Below are 12,746 nucleotides of genomic sequence, written 5' to 3' on the forward strand. Positions count from 1 at the left end.
CTGACCCTGAACTAACGCAGAGAAGCTCCCCCTGGGTAGCGTGAAAGAGACGAAATAACCACTGCCGGACCGGTCGCCTGCAAGCGTGATCCAGCATTCCAACGGCACGCAGCGCTCCAAGCAGAGACTGTGCGCCGCAAAGGAAGCGCCTCCTCTAGAGGAGTTGTAACTACCTCCTCCTTTCCTGTCTCTTACGCACTCACACCTTCTCCCCCAATGCACTTGTAAAGGGGAATCATCTGACCCCGGGTAGTGGAGAGGAACCGGGCAGATCCCTTCCTCCGGGCGAGTTTGCACTGAGAAGAAAAAAAGGGGAAAGTTTTGCGTAAAAAACCCCCCTGCCCCTCTCCACCAACCTACCCTTCCCCCCCATCTGGACCAAGCAGTCCTGAAGTGCGTGCTCGGGGATTGTGGGTTTAGGCTTAACCCGTGGCGGGAGGTCGGAGGAGAGCCAGGCAGGCTGCCGGCGTGGGCACAGCGGGGATCGCACGCACGGCTTCCCCCCACCCCGGCTCTCTCCCCTCAGTGAGCGCCATGCCCGGTGCGTGCGCGTGTGCCTACGGGAGGGAGGGAGCCAGGCGCAGGCGCATCGTCAGCCCGTCTGCAGCCCGGGCGCTCTCAGTGCAGATCCCGGGGAGTTGATGGCAGCAGCGCGGTGCAGCCACCCGGCAGAGAGCGGAGCGTGGTGGAGCCCTGAGCCCAAAATGTGCGGGGAGGAAGACAGCGGCTGCAGCAGCTCCGGGAGCCCGAGGGACGGGGCCGGGCACCCGCTGGTTACCCAGCTCTCCTGACCTGCATACCCCCTCCCCACACATCGCTCCCCCAAAGAATGTCAGCCAAGTCCAAGGGGACCCCCGCCTCCTCCTCGCCACCCGAGGGGCTGCCCGCAGCCTCCAAAGCCAAGGTGAAGGAACAGATCAAGATCATCGTGGAGGATTTGGAATTAGTCTTGGGGGATCTGAAAGACGTGGCCAAGGAACTCAAGGAGGTGAGCGGCGCTGCACCGGAGAGGCGTGGGGCCAGCCCCACGTTCCCGATAGGGCGGACAGACTTGCCAACTCTTTGGGAGCCAGAGAGCGCCCCGCGAGCAGCGCACGGGGCTGGGCACAGGCTGGTTACACTTTGTCTTTGCCAAGGGGAAATCAACTAGTGTCTCTGCGCGGGGGGTGCAGAAAGCCAGGCAGCCCCTGTGGTGGCTGGCTCGGTGTGCCCCAGTCAGTTGTTCCCGGTACTCTCCGGAGTGCGATGGAGACGGGAAGGCGCGGAAAAGGCGCTGTTGTTTTTGTGAATGATGAATTCAAGGGAAATCTCTTTCTGGAGTGGGGTTTGCCACCCAGTAGAGGCTGAGAGGGGGGCTCTTAGGCACTTGCGTCCAGGGGTCTCCATCACCCCCCCCCCCACCGGTTTTCTTTGTGTTTCGAGGGGTGGAGGGAAGGGGGATTATGATTGTCCAGCCCTTTAAAGCAAAGGGGTCTGTAGGTATTTCCAGACACACACACCCCATCCATCCCTGGGGATTCAGATTTGCCTTTAGCTACTCTGCGAGGGAGAGGCTTGTGTCTGTCTCTGAGCTGATGTGCCACTTACACCCTGACTCCCGGCGTGGTGTTGCTGTGCGTGGCTGTTGCGGATGCAATGTTTATGAGATGGGGGAGGACTGTTGAACTTATTACAGCTCCTGCCTTGGGGAAGTGGCCTTCGCTGCACCGGGGTTGTACGGGGCATCTCCATGGGGGGAAAGTTCCCTCTTGCTCCAACGTTAACTTTGCAATCGTAACCCTGTATTCATCCCGGAGCTGCCTGACTCTCACTACTCCGGCTGCTGGAAGATGGGGACAGGGAACGGGGGGCTCCCTCGGTTATGAATCTGCTGGAAGCTTTCCCAGTTATTGGGGAAAGGACAAGTCTCTAGCGATCCTGCTAACATGTATAAAGGTCATAGTAGCAAAGTCTGCATTTTTCTTCTCAGACCTGTATCACAATCACGAGATGTACATCAGGCAAAATATCTGTTGATTTTTAGATATCTGGGAATCCATTGTAATGTTTCTCTGGTCAGGGACGCGAGTGTCAGCTCCTGTAGGTTAATCTGCAGACAGAATGTAATTTACCGCGGAGATGTTCTTAAGTATCAAAATACTGTAGATAAAATAATGTAACTTGGCTGTCCTTTTTGGAGCTTGCCCCAAATCTTGATTTTGCTACACAACTGGTCGACAGATGGTTGGATTGGATTATGCATTGAAATTCAAGTCCAAAGTTTGTGTGCATTGCCTAATCCGTTATTTGACATTTGTATTAGGCTGTGTTTTTTGCCCTCAAACATTAGTTTTCTATTTTAACATTATTTTCAACAAGTTTAGTCAACAGTCTTCTGCCTTCAGAGGCAGTCTTTAATTCAGTGATGTGTTAACATTTAGATTATATAAATATATATCCACTAATAACAGATGCAATCTCTATATGAGCATGATTAAACTAATCACAGTCCAAGATTTTTCACTCTTTCTGGAAGATGTCTGTAATTTTCCATTAATGTGCTACCTGTCCTCTATGTTTTGTATTCTTTGAGGATGTTTTAAAAACAGAAACATGTTTCTTGTTCTTATTTGAATAGCAGTTCTTTGGACATTTAAAAATGTTGCTAGAATAAATTGGCTTCTGTTGCTGCACTAGTACATGTTGTTCAGAACCTACCCTGTGTTCTGCCCCATGAATGTAAATCATTCTGTACATATAATCAGACTCCTGGGTTTCCTCTAGTAAGCAAACAAGATCTCTGTAGTTGGAGGTCAAGTGTCATCATTTACTGTGGCATGTTTCATTTAAGCAGATATGTCTGTTCTGGCTGACTGCATCTGTGAGAGAGAATTGGGTTTACCTCTGCCTGATGGGAGTGGGAATGGCTTGTTTGGAACTTCTTTTCCCAGTTAGAAGTGAAACCAAAACTCTAAAATTCCAGTAGTGTTGGGCTATAACTTGAAAGCTGTGTGCATGAAAAGGAAGCACTGTTAGAGTGCAAATTTTGAGAAAATGTAAACACCTCTTCTTATAACAATGATTCTTAATCAGTGCTCAGAAGCTATGCTAACACCTGTGAATAATAATTTAAGTATCCTTTTTGTAAAGAGCCATCATTGTACCACAGATAAGTGTTGCATATGAAATTATTTATAATATCCTCTTAAAACATTGTCTTCATAAAAGTTAAATACATCTTGCACTGTAGCTATTTTGAGAAAAGTCTGTGGAAGTTTGCTATGTGACTGCTACATTTATAGTATAGGCTAAATCCACCCAAGAATTCTCAACATATCCTGTAATGTACTTTATTTGAACAGGGAGTAACTGAAGATATACTAAATTAAGAGTCTGGCTTTGCGGAGCCTCTATATAGGTTGTGTATAGATATTGCTGTGCATTTGGAAGGACTTTGAAGCATCGTGCATTAAATAAAACTCCAGGCAGTTTATTATTGTATATTAAATATAGACTATCAGACATAAAATGCTGGTTTTATAGGCAGTGAAATGTTGACTGTGAATTAGTAAACAGTTTTCACTATTTCAAAGCATGATAAATACTAAAACCAAGTACATTTCATTGTGGAACCTGGCAGGGCTGTAAACTGTAAGGCAACTCTTTCCTTTTTCTATTTGCATTCTAAATCAAATACACAATGTTCTTTTGGAAATGTTTTGGCTATCCTCCATCTTTACTGCATATGTGCCACAGTTAGACTCTTTTATATAGTGCCTTTTCTTGTGGTGTTAATGTTCCTCTTCGTACTGTACCAGGATGAATTTCTTTTTCAGGAGTGTGGCAATCTGAGAATTTGCCTTCTATTCTACTCTATTTTTGCTTTTATTTTTATTTTTAAGAAAAAATGCACCATATTGTGATAGGTCAGATCTCTTTTGTACTTTTACGGAAATCTGCAGCTGCCAAATTGACAAATACAACGTTTGTTTCTGGCTCAAACATATGTTTAGGATTGGGATCTTTTATGATATAATTTTTTGAATGGTAGCTGTTAGTTGCATGCATAGTTAATGCACTGGTGAGTTGAAAGATTCAGTGCTTCAGAAGTGAACTCTCTCAAAATAATTGGTATGGAGAGTGGATGTGATTACTCCTGTACCCTAGAGTTACATTTGGTTGTGCAGTATTCCACTTAAATTAACTTTCTCCCACCTGTTCTTTGCCCTACGTGTTTCCTACTGGTCACTTCAGTAGCTATGGCCTTGAAGGTCAGAGAAAGAGGAGGACTCCTGTAGCATTCCAAGGTAGCAACAAGTACAATGATAGTAATGTCCAATAGTACTGCTTTCTAAATAGCTCTGCACTTATAGAATAATGGTCCTGTATTTAATCAGAACCAAATAGTCTGCAGCTGATCTCTCTCTCTCTTTCTCTCTCTCTCTCTTTTTTTTTTTTAAGAAAAGGTTGGTTTTAAACATAAAAATAGGGCCAAAGCTATCTGATGTGACCTGTTAGCCTTCTGCAACCTCTTCAGATACTTCCATATGAAATCTTGAGAGACCAACTGCTTGAGACAGCTTTACATGTTTATCTGGGTAAGGAGCACATTTGAGAGAGATACTCCAGTGTATTAAGAAACAGGCAAAACCTTGCTTAACTTAATTTATTTCAGTGAAATCCAGACACACAAGTCTTGAAGATATTAAAATTCCTTTCAAAACAGAAGACAAAATTACATCATCTGTTGTAATGGAGTTATTGTGGCTCAGAAGTTAAACTTTATATAATTTACCATGATTTATTGGTAAGTTTAGGCTAAGGCAGCCACAAAAGACTTAGGAGAGTGAAGGAGTGACTGGGAGACTTGTTAGGATGGAATAGTATGAGAGACAAGGTCTGAGTTGCAGCTGATGTATGTCTGGTCCTTCCATGGGTGCAATTTACTCACTAGAAACAGCCATCCTTGTGTTGTTGCTAGAAGAAAAAACTATTATGGATGTGTGTTAATTGCAGCACGTATCTTGTATTGGAAGAACGTGCTGTTTAAACTGAGCTGTATGGCACCTGTTTGTTTAATAATTTTTTTTGGCCCCTTCAGAATATTCACCAACCACCACAAGAGTATGCCTTAATGTAGTTCATTTTAAAATTCGCCCATCCAGAGTACTGGATGTCGGAGTCGTTTTTGAAAGATTTTTAACACTGGTTCTTGTTCTGCAGATGGAATTTACCTATTTACCTGTGAAGCACTTAGATGTTAAGGTGATGGCACTATAAGAAACCATAAGACAATATGTGCTACTGAATTTCTGTCCTCTTGTTTAAAAACTGTAAGGAATTATTTCCTTTCTGTTTGGTATTGATGAACATAGAATGCATGTTGTAGCCCAAATTCTGCATTCTCTGTGAGTTCAGTGGGAAAGGAGGGGTTTGTCTTGTATCTGTAATATAGTGTCATTGTTATGTGAAAGGCTCCCCCCTCCTGTGTTGATTGCACTAGGGAAATCTCGAATATTGAATCATTTGGTAAATACTTTTATAGAGATGGAAAAACTCATCAACCAGAACAGATTTCTGAAAGTAATTTGTGAAACATTTGCAGAGCTTTTAATTGGTGAATGGATGTGCTTCAGTCTTTTATCAAAAGGAAGCAGCTGTTGTAGCCATTGCCAGTGTTCAGTGCAATCCAAAATGGAGGTGTGTATCTCGCATGAGAAACATAAGCCCTAGTGGCCACGGTTTGAACATGGTGGTTCCTAAGTTTGGAATTTAGAATATTGTTCAGTTGACTGACTCTCATCAGAAATTATGGTTGTAGGACTGAATCAAACTCCCCCTCCCCCCAAATTCCCTGGAAATCTTGGAATATCCTAATTCATGCATCAAAAGAAATCCTGTCTTCCCCAGTTTCACCTCCCCCATTCTGAGCCCTCCCAAAGAGCTCTGTGTTTTGGGTAACTAAAAAAAGGATAAATAATCCTTTCCGACCCCTTTCCATAATGTTCAATTTCAATGAAGTTATGAGATAGGAAACTCGGGAGTGAACTGAGCAACCGGTAATGTGCTCCAGGCGATGGTAAAGTTAATAGATAAAATAAATGGCCCGATTCGTTACAGAGGTGGCTGCTCTTCTCCTATGATAAGGTCAGTGTGCAGTTCTTGTGGGTGAAATAAGCATGTTTATGTGGAATATTCTGTATTCACCATCTTTAGGATAAATGTGCGCAGACATATCATAGCTCCACTCCCAATAGTCTCAGTTTCTTCGCTCAAGACTATTGTGCACAGCTGGGAAGATACAGTACTTCAGGTCAGAACCTGAAATAACAAGCAATGTGCAGCAGCAGGCTATTTACAGAGACTCCCCCTCTAGGAGATGGAAGCATGATTGTTGTCTCTCTAATCCTATCGTGCATCCAATTCCCTGATGTGTGGGCAGCGACGCCCTCACTGTGTTATGGAATGACATTCCAGCATACAGAGGTCATAGTTCAGGCATGATCAGATGCACATGCTACAACGGGATTTGGAGAGAAGGGTTCCTTAATCCTCAGCCCTCCACCACTGTTAATATATCCTTGGTAGATATGCTCTGAGTGCAGCATGGTAGAGTAGCCCATATATCCAGGTCTGATTGACAGAGTGGAAGACTGATGTACAGCACTGTGTGTTCCTTAGACTGAAGCCTTCATGTGTGTTGTACTGGTGTGGCCAGGAATAGTGCTTTGTGTAGGCATCAAGGCCAAGATGTCTTGTGACTGGTTGCTTACACATCTGGATTATATGCTCCAAGATTTGCCATTCTTGCCAGGAGTACACTTCTCCCTCAGATTTCCCCATCCCATTTCCTTGATGAGATATGCAGCTGCAATCTTTGCCTTCACTTTTGTTATGAGTGCAGAGTATGATTCACTATGTATTTGAAGCACTGCACAGATTCTTCACTTGTGATCTGTTCAGTGATACCAAAAAGGGCCATAAATAGTTAACTGAATCATAGTTTTGTTACTCCTTTCATAGCTAAGAGTATATAAAATATTTATACATTTAAAATGTTACAAAAGTACAAATGTATTAAAGTAAAATTCTTACAGATGTTCAGTAAATAGCTACGAAGCTCATATGTGGTCCTGAACCTCTGATGCTTAGTTTAGGATTATCAGGGACACATTAAATGCTGATGTGATGTTGGGTGAGATTTCTTTGCATCTGACTGGAATCAAGTTGCCATAAGCTAGCAACTCCTTTCATTCTTGTACAATATACAGTTAATAGAAAGAACCAATGTATGCATACAACACTATTTATTAACATCATATGGCTTGACAGAAGGAAGAATGCTGTCAAATTTATGTTAGCTAAATTTTGTTTTCAGCTACATTCATTCAGCTTGTGAAACACTAAGTTACTTGAAAGTACAATATATTGTACAACCATGAACTAAATAGAACATATATAAATTTGGTTTTCAAATAAAAATAGTACCACTGTTAGAATAAGTATTAAAATGTATGCTTGTATGAACTTCATGCAATCTAGATGCTTCTGACAGAGATCAGAAAACAAACTGTAGTATAGCAAAAGCATGAATCTGTTCTTGGAAGTTTTGCCATTGACTTCAGTGGGAGAAAGATTGGGTTCTAAACTCGGATACATTTTTAAGATTTCAGAAAGTTATGGCTGTTTAGTATGTGTGTGTGTGTGTATATGAATATTTATAGATGCATAGATTATAAGGTGAGAAGAGACCATTATGATCAAATCAGATCTCCTGTGTAACACAGGCCATAGGACTTCCTTGAACTAATTCCTATATGAACTAGAGCCTATCTTTAAAAAAAAATATATATATATCTTGATTTTAAAATTTCCAGTGACGGAGAATCCCCCACGAAACCTTGGTAAATTGATTCAGTGGCTAGTTGTTCTCATTCTTAAAAAAAATTCTAGTGTTAATTTGTCTAGGTTCAACTTCCAATGGTTGTGGATCTTGTCATACCTTTGTCTGCTAGACAGAAGAGCCCTCTGTTATCAAATTTCTGTTTCCCCATGGATGTACTTTTAGACTGTGAACAAGTCAGTCCTTAACCTGCTTTTTCATGAGCTAAAGAAATCGAGCTCCTGGAGTCTATCAGTGTAAGGCGTATTTTCCAATCCTTTAATCATTCTTCAATTTATCAACATCATTCTTAAATTGTGGACATGCGAACTGGACGTAATATTCCAATAGTATATGCACCAGTGCCAAATACCGAGATAATATAACTTCCCTCCTCCTACTCAAGATTCCTCTGTTTATACATTCAAGGTTCGCATTAACCCTTTTGGCCACAGCATTGCACTGGGACCTCATATTCAGTTGATTATCTACCATGACCTTGAAGTCCTTTTCAGAGCACTGCTTTCCAGGATACAGTTCCCCATTCTGTAAGTATGGCCTACGTTCTTTGGTCCTAGATGCATACGTTTACACTTAAACCATATGCATTTTAATATGGCTGCTTGTTCCCAGTTTACCAAGCAATCCAGATCGCTCTGAATCAGTGACCTGTCCCTCTTCATTATTTACAATTTATAATCATTTGACTTGTGTGTGTATATACACACACATACTTCACTTGGTACTGCACAATATTTTGATTAAGAAACTGGGGCAATACAAAATCTGTGTGGGTGGGTGGGCGGGCTGAGGACTGTCCTTGACGTTGTCTCAGAAGTTTTTGCCAGTCTCCTCAGCTTTGGGCACAACTATCTTAATGGAAGAAGGTTTCATAAGCCTATCAAAAACTCAGTGAACACCAATTTTGTTAAACATAATTTTGTTAAACATAATGACAAAATGCACTATGTAAAATGTAACACTCCTGTTCTTTCTCATTCAGTTATTATAATGAAAATTAAAAATTAATTAAGGGGTTTCAAAGCATGTAACCTGAATTGAGAGATTTTCATTAAATTAAAATTAAATTAAAAGTAAAACGAATCTTGAAAACCCTTTGTTTAGAATGCCCCCAACCTCTCTTTGCACCTTTGTAAACCAAACGCAGTAACACTGAGGCAATTCAATAGAACCAGAAAGTGAAACTGACTTTAAAAAGGTGAAACTAACCAGACTAGTTTCCCTCTCTCAGCAAAATGAAGTGCAGAAAGCTAATAAGAAGCATAAATGGTGAAACGTAAACCCTTTTTTTAGTTATGAATATTGTCTAATCTAGGCATTATACATACTCTTCACAATGGTATCAGAATTGTTACATTTCACAAGTAAAGTAACATGCACCTGTTGAAGCTTCCTTTTTTCACACTTGCGTAGAGATTATTAAAAATGATGATCATTGTTATTGTGTGGGAAAGCTGGGTTGAAGATCTGGGTTTTGCATATTGTCCTGGCTCATGATTATTGTTAACTCTTGTAGAACAGTGTTCCAGAAGCTGTGGACTAGCCACAGAGATGTCTGTCTCTTCTACTCTCTTTAGTCCCACTTTTGATAGATCCAGTGGAAAACAGCTAATGTGGTTGGGCTTAATCTTTCAGGGAGAAAAAGTCCCTGAGATAGCCCGGGCCCCACTTGTTGAAGGTGGTGTAGATTAAGACCAAGACTTAAATTTTAGTGTGGTATTTGATGGATTGCTAGTGTACGAAGCACCAGAGTGATGTGCTTGTGACACCCTGTTTTGGTTAGTCAGTGGGCTGCCATATCATGCACCAGCTGGAGCATTTTCAGTGCCTGTGGTATCATTTCCAGCTTCAGTGCATTGTAATTATTGAGACTGGAGTTGCATGAGTGATTGTGGCCAAGTCCTCATCTGACAAGATGGAGCATAATTTCCTGGCCTCGCATAGTTGGAAGGTATATTTTACAGATGCTGCTTGGGTAGCCATAGCCATATGTAGCTATTACAGTTTAAATTGTCATATAAATATGTATTTCTTTACAAATATAACATTAATCTCATAGTACCCTGTAATCTAATTTTCTCATTATACAGACATTCATGGGAACCTTTTTGCTATTTCACCTTTTTTATAATGTTTGGAACTGTCAATTCCTGCAATGAAAAAGATGATTAAATTAAATGCTTTTTATTCCAAAAGTTTGCAGATTTCTTAGAAATAACTCAGACTTGCAAATATTGGGTGAAGTTGTGGTTTGCTGTGCAAAGCCTGATTTATGATGATCCCCTTAGTACAGGGGGAAAAATAGAAGTGGTATAGGGAGGAAGCACACTTTTTGTGCTAATCCTGAGGAAAGGTGCACGTTGCCTGTATAGCTAAGCCATTGCTACATTAGCTCATAGGCTCTGTGGTGAAAGGCTGCAGCCTATGCCCCCTTCCCACGTGGCTTGTGACCAGTCTCTTGTTTGGGTATAAGTCATTGACTCTCTAGGTATCCATGCATGCCATTCACAATGTCCTCTCCTATCATGCTCTCATTGTGAGAGCTATTGAAGAGCTTGCTTTAAGAATGAAGGGACGAAAAACGTCTGCTCAGTCCCCTCCCACAGCCCCCAAAACAGTAGCAATTCTGCTGCACTTTATGTCCATTGCAGAGGGGGCTTGAGTCCATTGGTGTTTCATTTTTGGTTTAATATTATTAAACTAAAATGAACTGGAATAGTTAGTAGCAATCTCCTCCAGACAGAAAGAGTATTGTCAGTCCTCTCTTTTCCATAGATAATAGAATGTTCATATGTATTTAAAGGTTAACATACTCATCCATTGTTTCTCGCAACATGTGCCACAGTGCATAATGGAGTTTGACAGCACTGAAGGTTGAATCATTTCCAGAACTCATTGCAGATTAAGTTTGCTCAGTAATCAGAAGAATGCTTGTAATTTTAAAACATGGTTTTTATTGAAGCCTTTCTTGGGAACTTCTGCATTAGGTCAATCTTGTATCACATTTGGTTTTTCTTTCTTCTCCCTCATGCGGTATACTAAGAAAGGAATTATGCCCTTTTCCCTGATGCATATTGAAAGCTAAGGGCCAGATTAAGTTACCCTTAATTCATGTTGAGTTGCACTTTATATGACAAGTTATCCTCTGAAGTTAGCGGAGTAAGGTACTACTCAGTGGGTGTAAAGGGTATCTGAATCTGTCCCTATATTTATTACTGGGAACCAGCAATCCAAAGTTTGTGGGTCATGAACTGAGTTATAGAAGGTTTGACCAAATGCCTAGAAGATTATATTTATATTTTCTAAACTATGATCATTCAGTAGATTATAAAATTTTAGCTGTGATTGCCAATACCATTGCACTACAATAGAAAGTTCATGTAATGTTCCTCCAAAGGGAATTAAAGTAAAAAATAAATATGAAAACATTAGCAAATGAACAACATGGGGGCCTGATTCTCAGTTCCTTTATACTATCTCTATCGAAGTGCAACTCCACTATCTTCATTTATGTAAAGGGATGGAGAATTAGGTCCAGCGTCTTTTCTAACTCCAATATTAAGCAAAACAAAAATGATTGACTCTTTTTTCCATACTGTAATTTTTGAAGTGCTTGCTTCCATTGTATGCTTTCTTTCATATATTTTGTTGAAACTTAAGACGAGAACTAAATGGCTTTTAAAAAATAGTTCCCATGACTGTTTAGAGAACATTAAATAAGCACACCGAGTATTTCTAATGAGAAAGTAATAGGCTAGCTAAAATAAATTGAAGATATACTAATTATTGAAAACAAAATTGGCACAAGTACTTTTGTTATTAAATCAAATCTATTACATATTCAGCAATAATGGTATATTATGAACATTAGCATTCCCAATAAACATTTATCTTACCAAAACAAGCTTCAAAATTTTGGCATTAAAATCACAATAATAAACGGTTCCTAATTTCAAACCCAATAGTACATAGTGGATTTGAAAGTGAGATTTCCTGTCCCTAATACAGTACATAACACGGACTTCTCTTTAGCACTAGTATGTGCTTTTCCCCCTCCAAATTAAATTGTCATGACAAACACAATGAGATGCAATTACTCAAATGAACTTTGTGAACTGTCCTGATTAGTTTTGTCCCTCACATTCCAACCTCTGCAGAACTCCTCTGAACACAGAGAGATAAAAGCCTTAACTTTGAGTTACTTAGTTTTTGTTGATTCGTATTAACACTCCCAATTCTGAAAACAGCTTTTCTTTTCTCTCTGCATTCTTTTCTCTCCATTCCCCCCTCTCCTCAAGTTCACTCCAGTATTCCTGTTTAATCTGGACTACAGTACCAATGGTTTTCAAAGTTTTTTTTTTTTTTTTTGGTTAGTTCACAATTTGATACGTACATATTTTAAAGCATTAGTCTCTGTACTCTTAAAATCTGAATAAAAAATTCAATGCACAGATAGTATTTGTGCTGAGGTATTTCTATGAAGTTAACCTTAGTAATGTGATGTCTCCTTCTCTTTCCCAATTTAGTAGTAACAGACTGGCATGGTGGCAGAGTATGAAGTTGTGTGTGTGTGTGTGTGTGTGTGTGATCATTACAAAATGAAAGCTTTTTCTCTTAGAGTTCATAAGGGGTTAAACTAATATTATTTTCCAGGCTTTCCAATTCAGCATCCAAAAATATTATTTAAAATTCACTCCATTCTTGATCCAAAGACTGTGATGCTGCTGCCTTTAATAAATGGTGGTTGTTAGCTTCCAACTAAATGCTTTTCTTTTCTGTGGGCACTGTTGGTGATGTGATCATACAGTCTGCAAGAAATGTGTATTAGAAATGTGGTAGATGAACTCTCCTGGTACTGCTGTAT

General features: G+C 40.5%; 1 protein-coding gene across 1 annotated transcript in view; it reads left to right on the forward strand.

The window, feature by feature from the left end:
- Positions 1 to 829: 829 nt before the first annotated feature.
- Positions 830 to 12,746, forward strand: part of PRR16 (proline rich 16) — a 164,902-nt gene continuing 152,985 nt past the window's right edge. The window contains exon 1 of the mRNA XM_065405872.1: positions 830 to 988. Coding sequence (XP_065261944.1) covers positions 830 to 988 — 159 coding nt within the window. The remainder of the gene's footprint in view (positions 989 to 12,746) is intronic.

Source organism: Emys orbicularis, chromosome 6, assembly GCF_028017835.1.
Source record: "Emys orbicularis isolate rEmyOrb1 chromosome 6, rEmyOrb1.hap1, whole genome shotgun sequence".
NCBI classification, from domain to species: Eukaryota; Metazoa; Chordata; order Testudines; family Emydidae; genus Emys; species Emys orbicularis.